The sequence below is a fragment of the Platichthys flesus genome, chromosome 24 (genome assembly GCF_949316205.1).
Source record: "Platichthys flesus chromosome 24, fPlaFle2.1, whole genome shotgun sequence".
In the NCBI taxonomy this organism is placed as follows: Eukaryota; Metazoa; Chordata; class Actinopteri; order Pleuronectiformes; family Pleuronectidae; genus Platichthys; species Platichthys flesus.
Window position 1 is genome coordinate 11,840,922 of NC_084968.1, and position 23,880 is coordinate 11,864,801.

A 23,880-nucleotide genomic window follows, 5' to 3' on the forward strand; every position below is an offset into this window, starting at 1 on the left:
TATTCTCCAACACAAGGTGTCAGTGTCCAGCATCAGTTTCAATTCACAAAAACAACATCAGATTAAGTAGTTTTTTGTTTATTAACATTTATAACAAATAAAAGCTGAACACAGTAAACTAATAAGGGAGAAAGATAAGGTAGGTGTTTGAGCCAGGAGTAATCACAGGAGCACATGTACTATAATCAATGGAGTTCCTTTTTACTCTTGATACTTAAAGTACATCTTGCTCCCAGTATTTCTACCAAGTAAAATATCGAATGCATGATTTTAAAGCAACACTATGCAACTCTGAATGGGCAACAGCGCCCCCTGCAGCCACACGAATACCTGCAGCTTCAGGGGGTCGATCATCATTTCACAGCAGCTCTATTAATCACTGTAATAACGCTATAACCAGCATCACCACAGACCAAAGTAATAAAAGTAGCTTCAACATGTAAAAGAGTATCCGAGTAATAAAGTATTTTTTATGCCTTGTTGTCAAATTAAAATCTCAGAATGTTGATATCTGCGTCTCAGTCATATCAACAATAGATTCATGGAGGATGAGCCAGCTGAGGGGAAAATGACGTCACCACATCTGGAGGAGGACCCAGAGGAAAATCCACTTCTCTCTCTCTCCCTCTCTCTCTCTCCACGTCCTCACACTCTGAGGGGATCGATCACCTCCACCAGGAAACACGAGTCAGACTGGGAGAAGCAGGAGCTGCAGCCTCCTGATGATTTCACTCGTTTTCTCTTCTCCTCGGTCGTTTCCAGCTCAGATCTGAAGCAGAAGAAGTTTTTTTCCATGAGGATCCGACACCGTGTTTCTCTCTCTCTTTCTCTCTCTCTATCGCTCTCTCTCTCTCTGCCACGTTTTCACATCATAACGGGAGCTCCTGCATCCATCGATACTTTTTCCCTTCCCCGCCAGGACGTGTAGAAAGTTAGTTTTGTGAACTTTTTTCCTGTGTGTTGGAGGGGCGGTAGTTTGCAGAAACCAGAATGCTGCCCCAGCTCCTCACCCTGGCCTGTGCGGTCTGCTGCTTTGGTTTTACCTCGGTCTCTGCAGACGTGCTGAAAGCTGAGGTAAGTCACATGGAAACCCACTCAGACCATGAAGAAGTATGGACGTGTGTTCATTAATGCAATGTTTTCATGCTGTGATGTGTCATCGAGCTGTATTTTCCACTGTGATCACTCTCTTGAATCCGTTTTTTGCATTATTCATGATGAATTTTACATTTTGCATACATTTTTATTTATTTCTAAGCTTTATTGTGTTGGATGAAGGTGTAGTTTCTACCCGAGGGTCTTTCAATCTCTCAATCTCTCAATCTGAAGATGGGAGAAGCAGAGGAAGAGGAAGGAGGAACTGTTTATACTCGTGTTTATTCTTCCTTCCTAAAACACTCAAGATCTTTGTTTTTCTCCCATAATTACTGATTGAAGGAGATAAAAGTTCATCCAGGGAACAAAATATGTCATGTCAAACTTTGAATGTTGTTTTTGAAGGACAGGGTGGAGGAGGAGGAGGAGGAGGTGGAGAACCAGGCGTGTAGGGGTAGTGTACAGTTTGCAAAACCACAGCTGGGCTGCTTTGTTCTGAAAAAGAGAGGAGGAGGGGGTGGGTGATGGTGATGTGGGGGAGGGGGTTAATAGTTTTCAGGCCGCACAGACAGCCGGCCAGGAAGTGGGTCCGCCTTCACAACAAGCTGGACATGGGGCTCTCCAGCTGGGGCAGTGTAGGCCTCTGCTGGGCCTTGAGGCTGTGAAACCCTCCTCCACCAAAGTGCAGGTTAACTCTCATCTCAACAACACATTTTGTCATCAGGCCGGTAAATGACCGGGTGCGAGGAGCCAGGGGCGCCTCTGGTCTCAGCTCTGTTTAGATTTGTGCCCTGAAGGTAGTGCTTCGTCCCTGAACGGTCACAAGTTCACCCTGCAGATAACATCAACAAGAAGCAGAGTGGGGATAAGTGCATGGAAGGGAATGGAACACATCAGCATTAGGTCACATCGAGTCACAGAGACAGGAGCAGTAAACACGCCTGATTTCTAAAATCAAGATCCATGAATTACTCCAGAGAAATCAACAAATATGTCAAATAATTTAACTATTTCATAGAAACACATCCACTCTTATCCTCCAACAACTGCAAATCATAGAATCCAATGATTTGTCCTGGGATCATTTCCCAGACATCTCTCTCAGTGATGCACTAATAGTCAGCTGTCACAGGAAATTGAATCACTGAGAAAAACGTCCATTAGCAATAAAATGCAGAAGTAAAAAAGGAGGACACAGGATGCAGGAAGGAGCGAAGGACGACCTTAGTCACTGACCACAATCCACTGGCGTGTGAGTCAAGCCAGACATGGTGGATAACTCCGGAGAGTCAGACGGTTTACGAGATGCCACAGGCCGCTGCCCTCCCGCGGCCGACGCACCAACTCAGTGATGAATGTCTGTAAACAAAGTGAGAAAACATGAGTGTTTACTGCACCTGGAGGACAACACCTCTAACATGCAGCTTCCCTGCAGCTGTGCATCCCTGCAGCGCTGAAACCTAACTGGCCCTGAGTGTAGGATTTGTTGGGAGATAAGGTCAGAGGTGAATGTGTCGTCTGCCGGTGCAGGTTGTGTGTTGTGATATTGCCGGAGCCGCCAGTCAGCTTTAATTATAGCTCAAGGTTGACATCACCTGAGAGCCGCACATGAACCCTGTGATCAAAAGATAGAAGTGTCTGTGTGTGTGGAGAAAGTCGACCGAACTGGAGCTGCAGAGACAAACTCGAGTGACACGAAATGTTTTAATTAAAGTCGCCGGAGATCGGTTTTAATGGGGTTGGGGGGGGGGCGAGCAGACGGAGACACTGAACTTTGTGGAATTTTGCGGTTTCCCGGCGTTGCTCAACATTTGAACATCCCTCTCTGACTTCACTCCGACGAGCTAAACCCCCACTTAATCCAAGCTGAGTGAAAAAGAGAAGCTCTGCAAATAGAGGAATAAGACCTCAGCTATTCCCTGAAACCCTCCTCTGGTGAGGCCCTCGCACCTTCCCAGCATCTGTTTTCATTCTTCTCTCTTTTTACCTCGTCGAACCTTTTTTCTGCCGAAATGGAAATGCAAATCTGGACCTCGCGAGAGAGAAGGAAGTGGGCAGCAATGAAAACAACAGAGTTTAAAACAGGATACCTCTCTATCTGGCTGAAACAAAAAACAAAAATAGGAGATTTCCCGTTGCCATCTGGAGACACACGTCTCGTGATCCCAGCGGAGGGCTGCAGATGTGGCCAGAAGCACATCTGGGTTCAATTCTCTTTATCTCGACATAGAGTCGCTGTTGATGTAGCATCAAAGAGGAGGCCTTGCTCTGGATCAGTGCTCGCTGCTGTGGCAGGCGGCGGCTGTCACTGAAGAAATGTCAAAGCACTCAGCTGGATCGGCCTTAATGGGAAACTGATGGACTTCAAGGGGGAGAGGGAGTTTATCTGAGATCTACAGGGAGGACATGAAAGAGATAAATCTGCTGATGGAGTTGACTCGGTTGTCACAGGGATGGCTCCAGTTATAGCTCGATTGTTATTGGTCCAGCTCAGCAAACCACAACAAAAGTAACCAATGCATAACCACATGAATTCACCAAGAATGAACTCAGGCGGGATAGAAAACTATACTGCATAAGGACTTTTATGTGTGATATAATAGTTTATATATATTTATAATTTATAGTACAGGCTACTCAGTTACGTTATGGGAAAACTCCCTCAACTCTGCCATTAGCTGGAAATAAGAAGTATCAAGCAACACCACAAACGCGAGCATAGTCTATTACAGGTAAAAGTACTACATTCAAATATTTACATAAGTGAAAGCAAATAGGTTTTATCAGATAGTGCCCTGTAAGTACTCAGTGTGTAGAATGGAGCAGCGTTTACCAGCTGAATTAACCATTAAAATGACATATAAGAATATGTAAATGGTGTAATACATATTAATAAAGTATGAGTGTAAAAGTAAACCTTAAGAAGTGTTTATTTTTCCTGTAGTTAATAGGATTAAAGGAAGATTAGTCTTATAGGATACTGGTAACTACAGCTTGCAAGTATCTGAAAACTGTCATTTATATGGTATTGCGTTAAATGGCCCAATTGAGCTTTATTGAACTGAATTGATCAGTGCAATAAAAGCACCCTGTGATTGTTTGATTATCTGACCCAGCAGAGGTGTTATTATTTTATATAAGTATCAGACAGTGCGGGGGTGAACGCTAACTGGGTCAGAGGAGCCAAGTAACGAAGGCAATGTGGGACTCAGCCCCTCATGAGCTGAACTCTCAGTTTTTTCCGTTGGCACCGAGCGAGAGGAACATCTGACTCAGGCCCTCAAATTGAAATCCAGCCATACTCTCCTCAGCCTCCTCTGCTCTCGTCCACCGCTGCGTCCCCTCTAATGTCTTTACCTCTTCTTCTCTAATGTAACTCTGCACTTTAGATCATCCTCTGCCTGTCCGTCCATCCGTCCTTCTGTCCCTCGGGGCCGGCTGAGATTTAAGTGTTTCTAAAGCCAGAAAACCTGTGGATCAGAAAAACAGACGTACACAAAACAATGACACATTACTGCGAAATGCAAACACAGCGTTAAACCCAGCTCCATGCAGGATCACGCTATCCTCCCTGTTTCCCGTCTAGTTCCTTATGTTGCACAAAAATGGATCGACACCCACATGATATGTTAACTAACACAATGACAGTTTTTCCACTGAAATAACAACATTCTTTTCACCACAAATCTAAAAATGCTGAGGGGGATTTTTTGTGTTTTTTCCATTCTGTTCTGTAGGAAGTGGTGGTTGGCTTAATTATTTATTTATAGTGCAAGCAGGAAATCAAATCATAACTCATGTGAGTAGGAGTGTGTGACAGCAGGTGCTGTCGACCACATGTGGGACACGGGGAATTTCAGAAATGATATACATCACCACCATCATCCCTGTTTTCTTCTACTTGTTTGTGCTCACAGCTTGTTTGTCAAACATCTGTTGAACATCTGAGGCCGGAAACCGCCTGACACATCGAGGTGGGCCGGGTGTCTGACCTGATATCAAGGCTCCATCTTTAGGAAGTCACCAGTGTCAAATTTGACACTGGTAATGCTCAGTTTTGGGCTTGTGTATTCACAAAAGTAGTTTTTTATTAAATCTGGGGCCAGGGAGCAGAACTGTGGTGGGAAATAGAAGTAAATATAGATTTTTTACATTTACATGTTATATATTGTGTTGACTGTTAACACAAAGTTTAATTTTGGTCGCCTTTTAAATGCGTATCATCCGCTTTACCTCATGGCCCTGTCTGTTTCTGCTGTAACTTCCATTGCAAACAATGTCTAACGAGGTAAAAACCCACTAGTGCTAGTCCGTTAGCAAGTTAGCTGTTTCTACCTTTCACTGTTTGACCAAATAAAACTTTAACACATGACCTCCTCCCAACCCCAGGCAGCTGAAGTTACTTATTACATATATTTAATGAGTTAGTGATTGTTCATGCTTCTGCTGCAAAGAGCTGCAAATAAGGAGCAAATCCACCCAATTCAGAGGCAGGAATAAGAATAGATTATTAAAAGACTGTTAACAATCTGATGAATTGTCTGGTTTGCCTCTGTAAGTGGTCGTGAGGTCAGAGCAGGGTCACAGGTCACATGTGCACATCACGCAGCTCCAGTGAATCAACCTGTCCCACCACGTTTACATCACGTAGTCTGTGCTTTATACATTCAGACCTCATGTCACTGCTCCTCGCACACAGACCCGGCGGTGTGTTTACCAAACCAGCAGCCAGCCCCTCTGACCACACATGGCCGCGCGGCGAGCAAACCCAGCTCCTCCGACGCCAACAATACCAGCCATGTACGAGTCTCAATAAATAGAGGCTTTGATGGTGGCTGCTGGGAGTTCCAGGGGGGAGGAGGAGGGGTGGACGCTGGGATACCTGGCGTCCCGGGGCCGGAGGTGGGCGGTGTGTGGAGTAGTTTGGTGCAGGAGCAGAGAAGTGGAGGTCCTGACGTTGTGTGTGTGTGCGTGTGTGTGGGAGAGTGTGTTTTTATAGAAGCAGACGCGTCACCACACTGGAGCCACAGGACACACTAGCAGCTCTTAGCAGACGGGCAGAGCGAGTAAATTTGGTCGACGTTAGAGGCTGATTGACTCAGAGGGAGTCTGGAGATAAATCACATTAACTAGACCCTTAAATAATCCTGAGAAATCTTGAAGGGGGGGGGGATATGCAGGGATTGGGAGAAGGGGGGTGGGGGTGGGGGGGTTGCGTCTCTGCGGCCCTCATAAGTGAACCTTGTTCTCCGGCCTCTCGGCCCACCACATGACGAACAGTGGCTGTGTGTGCACACCCAGGCCGAGCAGGACCAGGTAGTCCTGCCCAGTGGCTCCATCCCTCCCCCCCAGCTTCCCCTTCACCCGTTGGACGGAGGCTACCGAAAGGAAAGAGAGATATCTGAGGGTTATTCTGTGACGCCAGGGAAGGAATTCTGGGTAATTCCACCGACTCGATGTGCGGTGGAGATGAGAATGTGTGTCGACTGTGTGCGCAGATGCGTGGTCGGAAAGAAAACACACACTTAAAACAAATCCAAGAAGAGAGAGAAGATTGTAGAAGATCGATAGAACTCACATGCACCATCCTTTATATGAAGCTTCTTAGCTTAGCTTAGCATAAAGACTGGAAACAAAGGGGCACCACCCGTTGGTTTGTGAGAACTGTTTGACATTTTGTCCAGGGCCCTTAGTGGGTTTGAAAGCAAAATATTTAATGTATATTAGAAACTCCTGACTCGAACTTTGGAAGATAGGGAATAAAATGTCAAACTATTCCTTTACCAGTGTCTCCGTCCAGTCTGAGACCACCAGCAACCGGCAGTGGAAAGAATAGGTCGGCCTTTCATGTGTAAAGATAAACAGTGGTGGTTTTGGTCGAGGACGGACAGAGACAGAAGGAGGAGGACGGACAGAGACAGGAGGACGAGGGCAGACAGAGACAGGAGGAGGAGGAGGATTCTAAACTTTGATGAAACCAAACTTCTCTTTTTTCAGCGTTATGACGACCAGTTGTCTCCGTTTGGCTGTGTTGGTGCAGACACAGTTGTGGGTCACTGGGACTGAAAATACGTCATTGTTTTCATATTGTGTGTTTTATTTGTCTTTTTTTCCGGTTCCTCTCTCGTCTCGTCTGGACATGTGAGGACTTTGGATTGTTAAGAGTTTGGAAACGAGTTAATGTCCCAGTCACGTGAAGAGAAGGGAGCACATTTAAAATGCTGAGTTGTCACACTACACGCACACACACACCCTTCCCCATACAATCTGTGTTGCACATCTGAGCGCAGGTTGAAACAGGCACTGGCGTTGACTGGAAGCAGTCAAACTCCCACAGGTTCACACAAGCGGCCGATCCCTTCTTTTCTGTTGACTAAGATGTTTTCTGCTGGTTTTCCTGTTGTTTCTGGCAAATCTGTCGAAACCTCATCTGACGACTCAGACGTTCACAAAGAAACCAAAACAGAAGTTTCAAAACACCTCATCATTTCCAACGTGTAAAAATACAAGTCTCTGCATTTTTTAATTTGGCAGCCAAATCCCCTTTCCCTGCTGTTTCACGCTAATGTTTTCAGTTGTGTGTCTTTGTGTTGGCATGTTGTTTTTTATGGAGAGATAAAAATCATACAGCAAAACTATTGTATCCTCGTGTGAAGCCATGAGGAGTTTGTTTTTAGGGTTTAGACGACATCAGACTATGTATTTGCTTTTCAGTGTAAGAAAAACTCTCTTTAAGAACTCAAATCAATTTCAGTTTGAGACCTAACGATGGAAATGGAGGTGTCAGATTCATCAGATATAAACAAAATTTAGAAGAAATAGAAGAAGAAGTCAAGAAACAGGGTTTAACATAGAGTTGGTGGAGAAAGATAATGTTGGAAATAAACAAGGTCGAATAACACCCACTTTCCTGATGACTATAAATGGCTTTGTGACATACTGAAATACCCAAAACAGTTTCAATCTGTCTCAGGGTGATTTCCAATGTTTGGCTTCCTCCATAAACAAATGATTAACCATTGCTCAAACAAAACTCTAACCCATCTCTCTCTCTCTCTCTCTCTCTCTCTCTCTCTCTCTCTGTTTCAGGCTTGGCTGCAGTCGTACGGTTACCTGCCTCCGGGTGACGTCAGAGCTCAGGCCATCCGCTCACCACAGTCCATCCAGACAGCGATAGCCGGCATGCAAAGGTTCTATGGTTTGACCGTCACCGGCTCCATAGACGCCAACACGTTAGAGTGAGTCCTGGTTAATGGCGGTGATTTAATAACACATGGCTGCTTGGTTTGATATGTGACTATTAAAAGTTATGGATTTCAAAAGTCTCAATGTCGCCAGGACGAAACAAGGTTATCATTCACAGAAATATGTCTCCTTCACAGGAGGGGGAATATTTGACATATTTTTGAAACGTGTGAATATCTTGTCGCTGTTTTCAGGGCGATGAGCCGGCCGCGGTGTGGCGTCCCCGACAAGTTCGGCCCGGAGCTGAAGACGAACCTGAGGAGGAAGAGATACGCTGTTCAGGGCCTGAAGTGGGACAAGTCGGAGGTGACCTTCAGGTCAGAATACACTCTCTACACACACACACCTATACACTGAGTCACGCTCAATATGATTTATCATGTAAGTTAGAGGATATTTTTATTTCATTTTGGTCTAAAACTTATTTCTTTGAGTTCAAGCTGACATATTCCAGTTTATTGTTGTGTGCGTCAGTTCAAAACTTAATATTTCTGATTAACTATCATAGGAGACAAAAATAGAAAGTAAACATTCATTTTTTTGAAACCACTGAATTATTTTCATTTTCACTTCAAGAAATAACGTTAAGATCATGAATCGATGACTTGACTAATATTTATTTATTGAAGATACTACCTAAAGACTGAAATAAATTGACTTCCTATATTTCTATCCATCCAAACACTTAATATTGAAGTCTGTTATTATCCTGTTTAACCTTTCGTGCTCAAGGCTTTTATTTTGAAGCAGTAAGTCACTTAAATATAAACAGACAGTCCAGTGCCTTCTTACTGTCTCACCACCGTTCAGTTTGTTATTTTGAATTGACTCCAACCATCCCAGCCCTAAAATCGCTCTATCTCCCGGTTCTCATCCGACAGCATCCAGAACTACACCCCCAAGATCGGGGAGCAGGCCACGTATGAAGCCATCCGAAAGGCCTTCAGGGTTTGGGAGAGCGCCATCCCGCTCACCTTCAGGGAGATCCCCTTCAGCCACATCCGAGGCAAGGTTGACAAGTTCGCCGACATCATGCTCTCCTTCTCGGAGGGCTTCCACGGAGACAGCACGCCGTTCGACGGCGAGGGCGGCTTCCTGGCTCACGCCTACTTCCCCGGACCCGGCATCGGGGGGGACACGCACTTTGACCTCGCAGAGCCGTGGACCACTGGCAGCGACGACCAGGGAGGTGAGAGAAGGACGAGTGGACTTCGAGAGATGGATCTGGCCTTACATTAAAACGTACTGAACGGAAGTTTCTCCTGTGTTCTCTGAAGGTAACGATGTTTTCCTGGTGGCCGTCCATGAGCTGGGTCACGCTCTGGGTCTGGAGCACTCCAACAACCCGTCGGCCATCATGGCGCCCTTCTACCAGTGGTTTGAAACCAAGAACTTTCAGCTCCCTGACGACGACCGCAGAGGCGTCCAGACGATTTATGGTGAGTCGTTCTCTCAACTCCAGGAAACGTCTCCTTGTCTCATTTGAGATATCATCTGTCTTTCTTCTAACTCCACATTAACCGCCTCTCTCTCGCTCTCCTCCACGCTTCAGGAACTAAGACCGGGGCTCCTCCTCCTCCTCCTCGACCCACAAGACCGTCCAAACCCGAAAAACCAGACAACGGCCCAGACATCTGCGAGGGACACTACGACACCATCGCTGTCCTCAGAGGCGAGAAGTTTGCGTTCAAGGTAAAGCTCACACAGACAAACACGAGCGTTCAAGCAATAAAAAGTTAATAAAAAGCTGTAGAAAGAAGAACATACGTTAAAAGATAGTTTTCTCTCCCACTGTCTGTGTTGCAGGACAAGTGGTTCTGGCGTGTGCGTAACAACAAGGTGCTGCCCGGTTACCCGATGCCCATCGGTCACTTCTGGAAGGGCCTGCCCTCAAACATCAATGCCGCCTACGAGAGGGATGATGGGAAGTTTGTCTTCTTCAAGGGTAGGTTCCCTCTGGAGAATAAACTGAATCCAGATTTGCTTTCCGTTCTCACTCTCAGTCCTTCTCATCTTTCTGGTCTTTTTTCTTTCCTCCCTGTGCAGGAGACAGGTACTGGGTTTTCAGCGAGTCCACCATGGACAAGGATTCTCCAAAGAGTCTGGCCGACATGGGCACCGGCCTCCCCACAGACAAACTAGACGCTGCCCTGTTCTACACACCCACAGGACAGACGTACTTCTTCAGAGGCAACAAGTGAGTCCGTCCAAGAAACCTGTTCAATTATCCTCTGCTTGTATCTACTGGATATCAGACCTCTGCTTTAACATCACCTGTAAGATCTCTACTGTCACTGGGATTCATCCTCGTCCAGTTCCAATATGTCCACCCCCTCCCGACCTGAAGAAGCATCAGAAACATTCCTGCAGCCTTCGTGCAGAGATTAGATCTGTTTCCGTTTTTTTTCCAAACAAACAACAGTGACAACTCATCAGGCTTATTTAGCATTTCAGTTCCCTGAGTCAGGCTTCATACTTATTTGCCTTGATTCAGATTTCTAACAGCCGAGGGTGGAATGCACACAGCAAAGGATTTAAATCCAGAAAACCATTGAAACCGATGAGTCTGCGATGACACATGTAAAACATTTACAATCCACAAGACTACCCCCCCCCCCCCCCCCCCCGCAGCACAGAGATGTTCCAGTTAGATTTGATGAGATAAATGACTTCCTCAGGACCGACTCTGTTGACTCAATTAATCTCCTGTAGCAGTTCCAAATGACTCTTTCTTCAACCGCTCTGTCTTTGTGTCCTTTGCAGATATTACCGCTTCAACGAGCAGACTCGCTCTGTGGACAGCGGCTACCCAAAACCCATCAGCATGTGGAGCGGAGCGCCAGAGAACATCAAGGCTGCCATCATGAGTGAGGATGGATGTAAGTTCCCCGAGAGCCAGAACGATAAATTATTGATTTTAGATGGATCAGCGACCATTTGGATCATTTATACATCGTTTAATTGGTTGTTTTAAAACAGTAATGACAGAAAATTGTTAAAATAATAATTTGCAGCCATATATGGACAGTCAGGGATGTTCGAGTCCCCGGAGAACTCACTTTTGTCAAATTTTTTCCCAGCCTACACGTATTTCTACAAAGCCAACAAGTACTGGAAGTTCAACAACCAGTACATGAAGGTGGAGTCCGGCTACCCCAAGTCCGTGCTCAGCGCCTGGATGGGCTGCGAGAGCGAGGAGCCCAAGAAGGGCCGGGAGGAGGTGATCATCATCGAGGTGGACGAGTCGCAGAGCGGGGCCGGGCCCATCGCCGTGGTCATCCCCCTCCTCTTACTGGTGCTGGTGGTGGTCACCCTGGGAGCGCTTTTGTTCTTCAGGAAGTACGGCACGCCCCGACGCCTCCTCTACTGCCAGAGATCCCTCCTGGACAAGGTGTAGGCAGAGCGACGGGGCGACCGAGAGACTGCCGCAGAGGGAGAGAGAGAGAGAGAGAGAGGGGAAAAAACGAGGGCCGAGAGACGATGGAAACAGAGAAGGGGGGGAGAGAAAGAGGAGGAGAGACAGTGTTAAGTGTTTGGTGGTTTTTTATTTGCCACGACAGAGCGGAAAAAACTGAGAAAGTCCCAAGGAACTGAAATCAGGAAATATGCGTATTTGTATGTTAACTATTTACTTGTACTGTGTCAGGAGGTTGAAGATCAAAGCCACCGTCTCACGTAGAGAAGGGAAAGATGCAAAGACTCACCTCTCCTCTCTCACGTCCCAGGTATTCAGAACAACAGAAACATCCCTCCACGCTTCCTCGACTTTAACTGGACGACTCCAGCTGAACTGCTGTCTGATTCTTGACCCACCCCCCCCCCCCCCCGGAAACTTCACAATTCTGTTTTTTAACTCATAAATTCATTGTTTCATGTTTGCTGTCAAGTCCATTATATTTTTTTCATGCAGAACATTATTGATTGAATATGACATTAATTCTTAAAAGTTCTAAAGACGAATCATGAAATATCGCCTGTGTTAGCATGATTTTGTTTTCTACCACTAAATAGAACCTCAGACTTTTTCGGTAAAGCCAGAAATCCAAATCTTCTAGTACTTGTTGTACTTTTATTTGTGTAACATGTGAGAACTTTGGCTTCTTTTTGGTAACGCAAAAAACGTGAAGCAAATGCTCATATTTCTCAACATAAGTTGTGGGTGTCGGTTCGCAATTATCGTGTATCAGCTCTATTGCACAACATTTTTAAAGGAGACATATGATTTTTAGTTGTAAAAGTTCTGCAAAGTTCAGAAGTCTATTCTCCTCGACAGAAAACACTGAAGCGTCAGTATTCCGATCAATAGTGATGTCACCATGCTCCACCCACTGGCTAATCTGACACGCCCCTTTAAAAATGCTCAATCTGGCCAATCAGAGTCGAATGGGCTTCATGGGGGGGGGGGGGGGTCCTTAAAGAGACAGGAGCTTAAACGAAGTGTTTCAGACAGAGGCTGAACAGAGGAGCTCCAGCGACAGACAGAATAATAGAGCATCCAAACATTTTTAAGTAATAACACAAGTAAAAATTATGAATCTGGCTCTGAGCAGAATATGTCTCCTTTAAAAAAGCATAAATCATTAACAACCAACAGGATTCTCTCTCATCTGCTAAAGATGTTAAGTTTTAGTTGTTCTGGATGAATTTAACGCAGCAGACTGGTGTCACGTCCCTTCTGCAGTTAGGAATATTGGTATCGATGGTTGCAGACTTCTGAACATGCACACGTGTGATATATGATTCATATTCGATCAATCAGAAGCGATTTCCCTCTTGATTGTCCCGTCTAAAAACTTTTTCCTGCGGCTCCAGACGCTCACAGGCAGAACTCGTCCTTCAGTTCAAGCAGTCAGTCGGGAACTTTTATTCTTTCTCTTTCGTGACGTTTTAACTCACAAATGACGGTTTTGAAAACATTCCAGTACTTTTGCTGCTTGTCCGAACGGGTCAGTGAGCGGTACAGTTTCCAACAATATGGTGCAATTGTTTTTGTAATTATTATCGTTGCTATGGGACATTGTTGTTATTATAAGTATGGTTATTGTTATTATTGTTCTCGTTGGTAAGGTTATGATTTTTTTGATTTTTGTTTTGTGCATTGTCATATGGAGTCCTGCTGGACAGAGGCATAACATGACAATGGTGGAGGCGAATCCCAGTTTACATTCAGCACGTGGTGAATTAGATCCGATCAGAGGGTGAATGTTGGCACAGAATAACAAACGATGCTATTTATGAACTTTGACACTGATGGTGATCAATGGTTTTATTTTAAAGTTTTTTTTTTAACCTAAATCAAAATTGAAGGTGAATTGAGGCAGTTAATAACAATGATAATGGTAATGATATTTATAATGATGATCATATCAATAAAGTGGAATGAGATTTTTTTTTTTTTTTTGTTCCTGTCTGTTTTTCACTTTTGTATTTCAGTAGATAAAGTGAAATTAAACTATTTTCTACAAACAGTCGTACATTTTCTTCCAATGCTTCCGGAATCTTTTCACCTGTTTCTCAACACACACACACAACCACACACACACACACACTCACACACACTCACACATTATAGGCTAAAGCACAACAGTAAATACAGTCAAATTTAAATTAGATTTAAGAAGATTTAATGTTGCTCTCTATATAATAATATTTTGATGGAAGTAAAGTGGAATGAGCTCCACTAACCTGCCTTCTTAAAACCATAGACTCCAAAAAGTGGAGCCAAAGTGTCTTGATCGCTGCCCCATAGTGGCTCGGTGTAGTATAGCTCCTAAGCCACACCTCCTCCAAGTTAGTTTATGGGACATGGGCAAAACTATAAAGTGCAAAAAACAATTTCTCAAAGAAAAGATGCTTCAAAAGTTCACATCCAGGATATTTTGGCTTGATTTATGGAAAGAGGGAGGAAGCAGGGACAAGTTGTTCCTCTTCATGTCCAGTTGGTTTAACCCGTCCTGACCTCTACTTTGAGAAGGAGTTGGGGAAAGTTGTCAGATTAAAACAAAAGGGAGGTGCAGTGATACAAAGGTCAGGGTCGGAGACGAATCCTCGAAGTCTGGGCACAGTTGCACCGCCGGTTGCTGTCCTGCAGTCATGTGCTGAGGAATGAGTCGGAAAAATTATAGACAGCCACATTTTTTAGAGAAGTGTGTTCCAGCTGAGCATCTGGTATTCCTGAAACATCTGAGCCTCTCGGGCTGCAGGCTGCATGTGTGTAGATGAGTGTGTGTGTGTGTATACGTGTGTGTGTGTTCAGTTTCTAAAAAGTGTACGCCCTGGCTCTCCCCAACTAAAATTAATAGTAAAAACGTGTGAAGACAAAGAGTGGGCAAAGGAAAAGGCAGGGAAGGTGAGAGAATTGAGAAGGCCACAAAAACACAAATCACTTTATTGGTTTGCAGATTTTCTACACCCCCCCCCCCCCCCTGCACATTTCGACCTAAAAAGCCTGTCTCAGCGAGCTGCCCCCCCCCCCCCCCGCTCTCTCTCCCCTCTCTTATTTCCTCCCCTATTGCAAAATAATTCTCTTTATGAGGCTTCAGTCTCAAACCACTCCTCCCCTCACCACAAGTATCTCTGCTCTGTTTTTGCTCTTTCTTTTCTTTCTTTCTCGCCCCCCCCCCCCCCCCCCCCCCCCCTCCTGTCCCTGTGCTCCCTGTTTTAACTCTTCACACGCTGCATTCTGGGAGTTTGCTGCTCAACAACAACAACAACCTGGGTAGATTTACAGAAATAAGACAAAAGAGCCACAAGAATGGAAGGAAAATAGTTCTCGTTGAAGTTGTGGTTTAGTTTCCCAGAACCTCTGTTTTTCAAGTGACATTTTCCAAGATGCATCACAACAGAGAGGGTTATTTTCACACAGGAAAATTCCTGATGAAGTTTATATTAAATTGTTCAGTTGCAGCCCAACGTGCAGTGTTAAAAGGTCTTAAAAGAACATTGGAAATTAGTTTTATTTTGATTTAAATTGGATTTTGACACGTGTAATTTAATGTAATGGCAGATTTAATGCTGAGTTTAGGTCGTTCACTAACATACTCCACTTTAAGCGGGTGACCAGTTTGCAGGTCAGATTGGCAGGTCAGATTTCCACTCTTCTTATGAAAGACACATTTCTTTTGCACCAGTTATTAAAAATGTGACTTGTCTGGATCACATGTTCGATTCTGTCCACTTACCCCGACCGACTGCTCACATCTGTTCCTCCACTTTCCTCCATCGCCGGCCAAACGCTGGTGTTTCCATTTGTCTCAGTGGATCTCTCTCATGCACAATAACCGTTTGGACCGATGAATCTCTGCAGACACTCTGATGGATGTGAGGACGCTGCTGCAGTGTGTGGGAACACGGAAGGTTTTCAGATCGAATCTCTCAGCTGTTACTGCATTAGGCTGCAGTTTTAGGAACTTACAGTAGTAGAGTCGCCCAAGAGCTCATCATAGAGTCACAGAATTTTAGTAAAGCTCCATTTACATACATTACATGCTTTATAAATCAGTTATGAACGGTACTTATTTGAATTTGGATGTTTCCTGGTCGAGGAAAAAAAGATCTGGAGCTAAATCCATTTATTAACAACCCAACTTGGAGTTAATTCACTGGTTATGCACCAATTTAGTTTCCTATGACACAACTGATTCCCCTCTAGGAACCATGCTAATAATTCACCGTTCTCTTCCAGGAAATGATTAGGAAACTATGGGACCTATAAAATTCACCTTGCAGTTCTCCCACCGAGGAGTTCTCTTCCCAGAGGTGAAGTCAGACCAGAGACTGTGATGTTTAATGTCATCAAAAGATGCTGCTGATGAGTTTTGAGTCAGTTAACTCGTGGTGACTTTGCACCGAGCCGAGATCTGCCAAGAATCTGCTTGTCCTGTCCTGTAGGTCACCCAGATAAACACAGATGACTTCGCTGGCAGCCACGTTGGCTTCTTCTCCTCTTCCTCTGTCTTTGTCAGCCATTTTAATGCTGGACTCGTTCGGTGCAGGAGCAACCGTCAGGCTCAGCACTCCTGCTCCGTGCCATGCAGGCAGGAAGTGGCCAGGACAGCTGCTTACAATTCAACCTGAGCCCTTGTTTGGGTGACCTACATTATGGCTCATTTTCCTCTCTACTGTAGCTCGTTTTCTTCTCCTGCTGGACGTCCAGTACCAGAACTCGAGCGTTGCCACTTTCAATTGTACTCTGCAACATTTTCTGAGAAAACACAGACACTGACAATTAAGAAACTAATTTGCTCGAGTGACCTCAACTTAATGGCTAAAAGAAGTACGATTTCAGTTAAATACAATGATATTAAAGTTATCAAGTTTGCAGAAAACCACACTTCAACTTATTTCTTTTAATTACATCTTCTACAGACGACAATAAACCAAGTTTTGTTATGTGTTAAAACAACAATTCTTACATCTTATCTTTTAATGCAGGACTTTTATGCAATTGTGTGTTTTTACGATACATTTGTGCTTTTATTCAAATAAAGGATCTAAGCCTTTCCTCAAACTCCCACTCGAGCAGAGGCATTTTTAACAGACTGACGTGAAATAAGACTGAAACTAATCAACTATTTTAACTTCTAAGAGACCACAAAGCTTTCTGCCCAACAAACAAAGACAGTTACAGCCTCGATCAGTCGGGTTCAAAATGGTCAGGCTGTGGAATTCTCTCCATCGTGTTAACCCAGGGTGCCCCATACCCCTGGAACACCCAGGTCAGGAAGCGGTCTTTGGAAACGAGTTGCTGAATCAGACCCTCCACAAACCCCCCCGACTCTGCACCAGCCCATCCTCACTCGACCCCCTTCCCCAGTCGGCTTTGCCAGGAATCCCTCCCTGTTTCTGGTCTGTGGGCACAACTACACAAGGCCTGTCAGCTAAGCCTCAAACGCGACCACATCTGTCTCGTCCTTCACCTCCTCCTCTCTCTTTCCTTTTTATCCTCCATCCTAGCAGACTGACCTCACCTAACACCCCCCTAAAACATCCGTCTCCCCCCTCTCCCTGCCTCCCCTCTGTCAGCGACTTCTGCACAATAAGCAACATCTGGTTCTCATTTCAGGAAAACCCAAAACAACACGAGGAGGAGAGGAAGGGAGAGGTGGTGGGGGGTGGAGGAGGGGAGAGACATTCACAGAAAAGCAGGATGTGAGAGTACGGTGAGTCCGGAGTCCCATTTCTCACAGTCGGAGGTCTTCTGATGCTCCAGGTGCGAGGCCACGTGTGAAGGAGGAATTCTGCCGCCTTGTTAACCACTTTTTAGGTTTCTTAAAAACACCTTTTTCAACATCTCACACCCGCTGTGGCCTGTTCAGTGACCAACAGTCAGCTGCTCTGGTCAACTGGGTAAGAAAGAAGTCAAGACGGGGAGGGGAGGAGGGGAGGCAAGGGGGGGAGAAAACTCCCATCTCCACAGAAAAGAATCTGCAACTCAGCGGCTGTAGCAACCCTAATTACAGTGGGGCTTTGCTGAAGTCTGCAACAAGACCCGGGCACAGACAGCAACAGAGAGAGAGAGAGAGAAGAAGGTGCGGAAGAGGGGAGAAGAGAGCAAAAGTGATGGGGAGCCAAGGGGAGGAGAGGGGGGGGGGCTTACCTCATTTTGTAAATAGTGTGTTTATGAGTCAAAGCCCCGGCCAGTTATTGCTGAGTTTACAAAAAGCACAGCTGCTCCACGTCTCTGCTCAATGTCCCCGAACAAAGAGTGCGAACGACAAGAGGTCAAGTTTAATCATCAGGATTTCAAAAGACGTAGAACAGATTTAAGCCTCTCACTTAATCTGCCTCATAAAGAACTTGTGCATTTTTGCTTTGACACTTCAATGATGATGCAGTTAAATGTTTCTGCAGCTTGATTGAGATATTTTTTCCCTCCCGGCTTTACAAAAGTTGAGCCGATACCAGAAAATATCACTTTCTGTGGGATGGAGCTTTCTGCCAACTTGGCTGCAGTCGGTTTAAATCGTCTTTCCAGACACCAGGCTGCAGAGCGGCACCAAACTCCAGCTTGTCCCTTCAAGTTGGTGGAAAAGCCTCATGAAAATAAAGACAAAGAAGCTTCATGCGAGTTACGAGAAAACTTGATTAGAGCCAGAACGTTTCCAAAGACGCTCACTTTGTATCTCCAAACATTCTGAGTGATTTGTGCTTCCCTCTTCTGCCACATGAAGGTTTTATTTCCTTATTTAAACTGAGCCTTGGCCTTTGTCATGTGCTTTGAGGAATGTCACTGACAGACTGCAGCATGCCAAGGTGTGAGCCCTTCACTCACTCGTGCATAGAGAGGATCCTGGATCAGTTTGCCTGCTCCTCCCTTCCTCCGCCTGCTCAACACAACTCCCTGATTTCCTCGCTCCGAGTGTCGACACCAGACAAAATGGCGTTTGAGCTCCGGACGCGGCCTCGAAAGAGAAATGCTGCATTCTAGTGGAAGCAGAGAGACATTAACTCCACATTCCATCTGTAGAATGATCCCAAAGAAATCAGCACAACTGCTTCAATTAGAAAATCATTTATTTCATACGGCCGTGAACACTGACAAACAGAAATTATAAAGCAGGGGAGAACAGAGACATCCTCATGAGTCTGTGCACGGAGCTGAACATCAGCATGAGGACATCACAGGATGGTCAGTTTGAACTTTGAGATTTCTTCTTCAGTAGTAGCCTCCCTTTGGGTTTTAATAAAAGAGACTTCTTGTGCTCCTCCAGTCGTTGGGCCTCGCCCTGTTTGTTCTTCCACTTCTCGACTCCTTTGTCCACCTCGTCGTTGAGCATCACGATACGTCTCTGGAAAAGGGAAACGGAGGAAAGGCAGAAACACATGATTATAAAAATTATAGTAGAGAAGGAGATGATTTTAAATTGAAGTCTAAGATACTCACAGCTAAAACTTCTCTCTCTTGTTTTCGTCTAATGTGGCCTTTCATTGGTGGAGCTGCTCTTCCATCTGTCCACAATCAAAGATAAAATTAACACACACAAACACACGTTTACATGCCACAAATACACACATTTGTTTACTACACACCTTCACAGATTTATACCATATTTACAAGGAGCACATTAGAGTGACAAAGACGCAGCACAGACTTTATGGGATATGCTGATGTTTTGGCAACACAAGCTTTAATATAATTATCGTGTCTCAAACACGGTTTGCTACACAAAACCTAAACAAAATAATAAACAAATAATATTCTTACAAAACATTTCACATTCAACCTTGTGGGGAAAACGTTTACAGCAGAAAAATCAAACATTAGACAACAAATAAGATTTTCTACAGATGAAAAGCAAACAAAGAAAATAAAAATTCACAATTCTTAAAGATTATTATTCCCTATTCATTCATTTCCCTCTATGTCATGATCAAACATTTGAGAAAGACAATAACCCTGAACATAAATAATGTTTCAAAGAATAAAGTTAAAAATACCTGCAAACGACCAGTCAGGTAGATCCGTCAGAGGTCCGTATTCTGTGCCGCTCCGAGCGAGTCCATGCCTGAGAGCAAACACACGTGTTAAACAACAGGGAAGATAAACAACTGTACAGAACAAATCCTTTAAATTATGTCCAACAACTTAGCACAAACAAAAAGGCTCCTGTTATAATTTCTCAGTATAATTACTGCTTGTCACAGTACTCTTATTATTATTCTAATAATAAACACAGTACTCAGTAAGTGTACTCTGAACAGGAAACTTACTCTTTCCTCCATTTCTCTCCAGCCTGTGCTCCACTTGTTGTGCTGAAGCTTCGAGTGCAGTTCCTCAACACTGGGAAACAGCGAGTTAACATGTAAACAACATGAAATCAACATGTAAACAACATGTAATCAACATGAAGTCAATGCTAAGGACTTCATTTACCCTGTCAGCAGCAGGTTAACGTGGTGTCTGGGTTCAACAGGAAGATACTTTGCTAATCACTTTCTTTATTTACTCAGTTCGTCATCAGAGCTCAGTGATTTAAATATAAATATCAATGTAAACATCATCTCACTGCTGCCAGGAGTTTACACGAGCTAACAGTTAGCCTTAGCATTAGCTCTGCTAACCAGTCGGTACAGCGGCTTTTACAATAGTTATTAAAACAGACTCTGGGTTAAATAGGGCGACGTCTTGATCTACACGCACACGTGGCTTCGGTGTTTTAACGCGACTCAGGTAAACAACACATTCAGTGAATAACCTCTGTCTCACCTGAGCAGCACAGCGTCCTGACGGGGGCCGCCATGTTGGTCTGCAGTGACCACTGTCCACCACCGGGGGGAGCTGGAGGTGCACCGTGAGGGGGTCCGGGCTCATTTCAACTGTTTTAAATTGAATTAAATTAAATTCTATTTTCAAACGTAATAACGCCAAAGACTGTAAATCATAAAGTATACCCTCTCTTTGTTAAATAATGCAAATAATTACATTTAAAAAGTGTAATTAATAATAAAAGAATTTAATTTTAGTTTTTATTTTGAATGACATCATCGGTTGTTTTTTCGAAAATTATGAATCATTAATTGCTCAAATTATGAATAACACTGGATATAGTCTGTATACTTTGAAGTAGAAAGGAAGCCTAACTGTGACTTACTGTAATATAAGTGCTACTACGAAGATAATCATCATAGTGTGAGTGTGACGTCGACCTGAGCCTCGTCATGTCTGAGAGAAAATAATCAGATGATGTCAGACTGATACAATGACTCTGTATTTATCTATTCTCTAATCCATATTTCTTTATTTTTAAGTTGAGAAATCTTGTTTATACACTTTAATGCGGTGGTTCCCCATGTGTTTGACCCTTGACCCCTGAACAGATTGTCTCACCTCATCAGAATTTGTGATCTGTGGCGTGAACGTGAGCTGTGAGCAGAGCAGCAGGCATTTGAAAAAACACATAAATCCAATTTCTCCGGAGAAATAAAAGTTGTGTTTAAATGTTTTGTTTGATCTTTGAACTGCTAATCACAAAAATACACTGCAGAGAAAGATTGATGTGGATGGATGGAGAGGACTTCAAGTGTCTCTGTGTAAATATTATGGAGCTGAGTGTAGAGTGTGTGTGTCGGTGTCAGTGTTTGTGTGTCTGAATGTCTGTGTGTGTGTGTAAAGTATTGTTTTTGTATGAACTGCTCCAACACTAAGCCCAGAAGAATTTCTCTGTTGGCTTTTCAGACAAGTTCCCACTCGCTGAGCTGCAGGAGCTGAGATCAGACTGGAGGCTGCCGCCGCTGCAGGGATTCACTGCACCGCAGGGGCCGGGGGGGGGGGGGGGGGGGGGGTCTCTGGGCCACAGACAACTGACTCCCCCCCAGCACATCGGGCTACACAAACTGGAATTTATCAGGAGAAGGTGATGTGTCCCTGATGAGTTACCGGCAGCAAAGAGTAGAATCTGTGGCCGGTCAGTGGTGCAGAAGCAGCGGGTCAGTGGTGCAGGGGTCAGAGGTGCAGGGGTCAGAGGTGCAGCAGCAGCCAGTCAGTGGTGCGGCAGCAGCGGGTCAGTGGTGCAGCAGCAGCCGGTCAGTGGTGCAGGGGTCAGTGGTGCAGCAGCAGCAGGTCAGTGGTAAAAGAGTCAGGGGTGCAGCAGCAGCAGGTCAGTGGTAAAAGGGTCAGTGGTGCAGTAGCAGCAGGTCAGTGGTAGAAGGGTCAGTGGTGCAGCAGCAGCGGGTCAGTGGTAGAAGGGTCAGTGGTGCAGCAGCAGGTCAGTGGTTGAAGGGTCAGTGGTGCAGCAGCAGCGGGTCAGTGGTAGAAGGGTCAGTGCAGCAGCAGGTCAGTGGTGCAGGGGTCAGTGGTGCAGCAGCAGCAAGCCAGTGGTAAAAGAGTCAGTGGTGCAGCAGCAGCAGCGGGTCAGTGGTAGAAGGGTCAGTGGTGCAGCAGCAGCGGGTCAGTGGTAAAAGGGTCAGTGGTGCAACATTAGGTCAGTGATGTAGCAGCAGGTCAGTGGTGCAGCAGCAGCAGGTCAGTGGTGCAGCAGCAGGTCAGTGGTATAGCAGCAGGTCATTTAAGCAGCAGCAGGTCAGTGGTAGAAGGGTCGGTGGTGAAGCAGCAGGTCAGTGATGCAGCAGCAGGTCAGTGGTGCAGCAGCAGCGGAGTGTTTACTCTGGATCGTCCCTGGAGAATCCACACACGGAGAAAAAATCCACCAGCCGCCCCACCCCCCCGTGTCCCTCCGCACATTCCACAGGCTGGCGCTTCAACAAAGTAGAGCCGTTGCCCCAAACGACGCAGTTCCACCTCTTGCTTCACTGAAACCTGACAAAACAACATGTACATGTGTTTACTTGTTTTTACAACAGTATTAAAGTCAATTTACTTTGAATACTATCATTAAATCAGTAATAATACTCAGTTACAAACAAATACTTTTAAATGTATTTCCTTTATCATTCATTTCATGAGCAGTGGTGTCATCGAACACTGTACTTTAGCAAATAGAGAAAAACATCAGTCAGGTGAAAGTTAAAGTACCACATTAACTTTCCTATTTGAGTAAAAGATAACTTAGCACCTGCTTTTAAATATATTTAAATTTTAAAAGTAAAAGGAACCACTTCTCTTTACTATTTGTGTAGTAACTAGGTATTTGCTATTAAATATACTTAAGGTATTAAAAGTAGAAGTACCGTACTATCGTTTCTGTGTGTGTGTGTGTGGGGGGGGGGGGGGGGGGACCTTGCTGTCCCCACTGTCCCTTAGTACCATTCCAAGGTACTTGTTGCCTAGTTAATTGTGCAATAACTTCTACTTTAGTGCTTTTGAGAGGGACACACTGTAGTTTTAGCTCAAATACTTTTGTTTAACTGGCTTCGAAATAAAGTACCTCAATAATAGAGGGGTAGGCATACTTACTTAAAGTATAACCCAGTGATAATATACAGTGTGTTATGACTGTATTAAATGAGCAGTTTGGGTATTTTAAGTTTATTTTAATGGGAAGGCTTGTGTGTGTTTAGCTTAACAAAGAAGTTTAACATGTTGCTGAATATTTTCAAACTTCAGTTCCCCTGTAGGATCTTCTTTCACTGTCAACTCTTCACGTTTTAATCCAAAACTAATCCAGACCTGAGCTCAAGTATGTGGGAGGTGGAAGACTTTATTTGAAATGGCAGAAATCCTGCAGAACTTTTTTTTACTTTATCCAGAAATCTAACCACACTTTCCCTCTTTCAAACTCCGAGTCTCGAGGTCGAGGCTCGTTATCAACACGTTGATTAATAGTTGTTCGCAGATCTCAGGTCAGAAACTTCCTCTGAGCAGTTTTTGCGAATGAATGACGAAACAGCCATGTCTGGTGGAAAGGTGTTCCGGCTGCCCCCGGATCCAGGAGCAGTGCGGTGTCAAGCTGCACACACACAGGAAGTCTCCTTCACAATAAAGCGTGCACAAACTCTACAAAGGCTGTACTGACAGTAAAAGAAAATGTGATTGTTCACTAGTTATTTAGTTTTCTGTTATAGTTAAAACTCAACTCTTTTTTTTACTCATACAAATAGAACAAATAAGCATTTTATACATTAAATAGCAGCATAGATTCA

General features: G+C 44.6%; 2 protein-coding genes across 2 annotated transcripts; one reads left to right on the forward strand and one right to left on the reverse strand.

Moving 5' to 3' along the window:
- Positions 1-627: 627 nt before the first annotated feature.
- mmp14a (matrix metallopeptidase 14a (membrane-inserted)) lies at positions 628-13,808 on the forward strand. Its single transcript, XM_062383694.1, has 10 exons — positions 628-1,074; positions 8,185-8,333; positions 8,535-8,657; positions 9,222-9,529; positions 9,618-9,779; positions 9,893-10,032; positions 10,147-10,285; positions 10,387-10,537; positions 11,104-11,219; positions 11,421-13,808. The coding sequence occupies exons 1-10, from the start codon at positions 991-993 to the stop codon at positions 11,735-11,737; spliced, it is 1,689 nt and encodes a 562-aa protein (XP_062239678.1). The 5' UTR covers positions 628-990; the 3' UTR covers positions 11,738-13,808.
- Positions 13,809-18,837: 5,029 nt separating this feature from the next.
- Positions 18,838-20,631, reverse strand: mrpl52 (mitochondrial ribosomal protein L52). Its single transcript, XM_062383731.1, has 5 exons — positions 20,549-20,631; positions 20,053-20,122; positions 19,780-19,847; positions 19,226-19,290; positions 18,838-19,130 (listed from the first exon to the last, which is right to left on the reverse strand). Exons 1-5 carry the CDS (start codon positions 20,580-20,582, stop codon positions 18,972-18,974), a joined length of 396 nt encoding a protein of 131 aa, XP_062239715.1. The 5' UTR covers positions 20,583-20,631; the 3' UTR covers positions 18,838-18,971.
- Between the last annotated feature and the right edge of the window lie 3,249 nt (positions 20,632-23,880).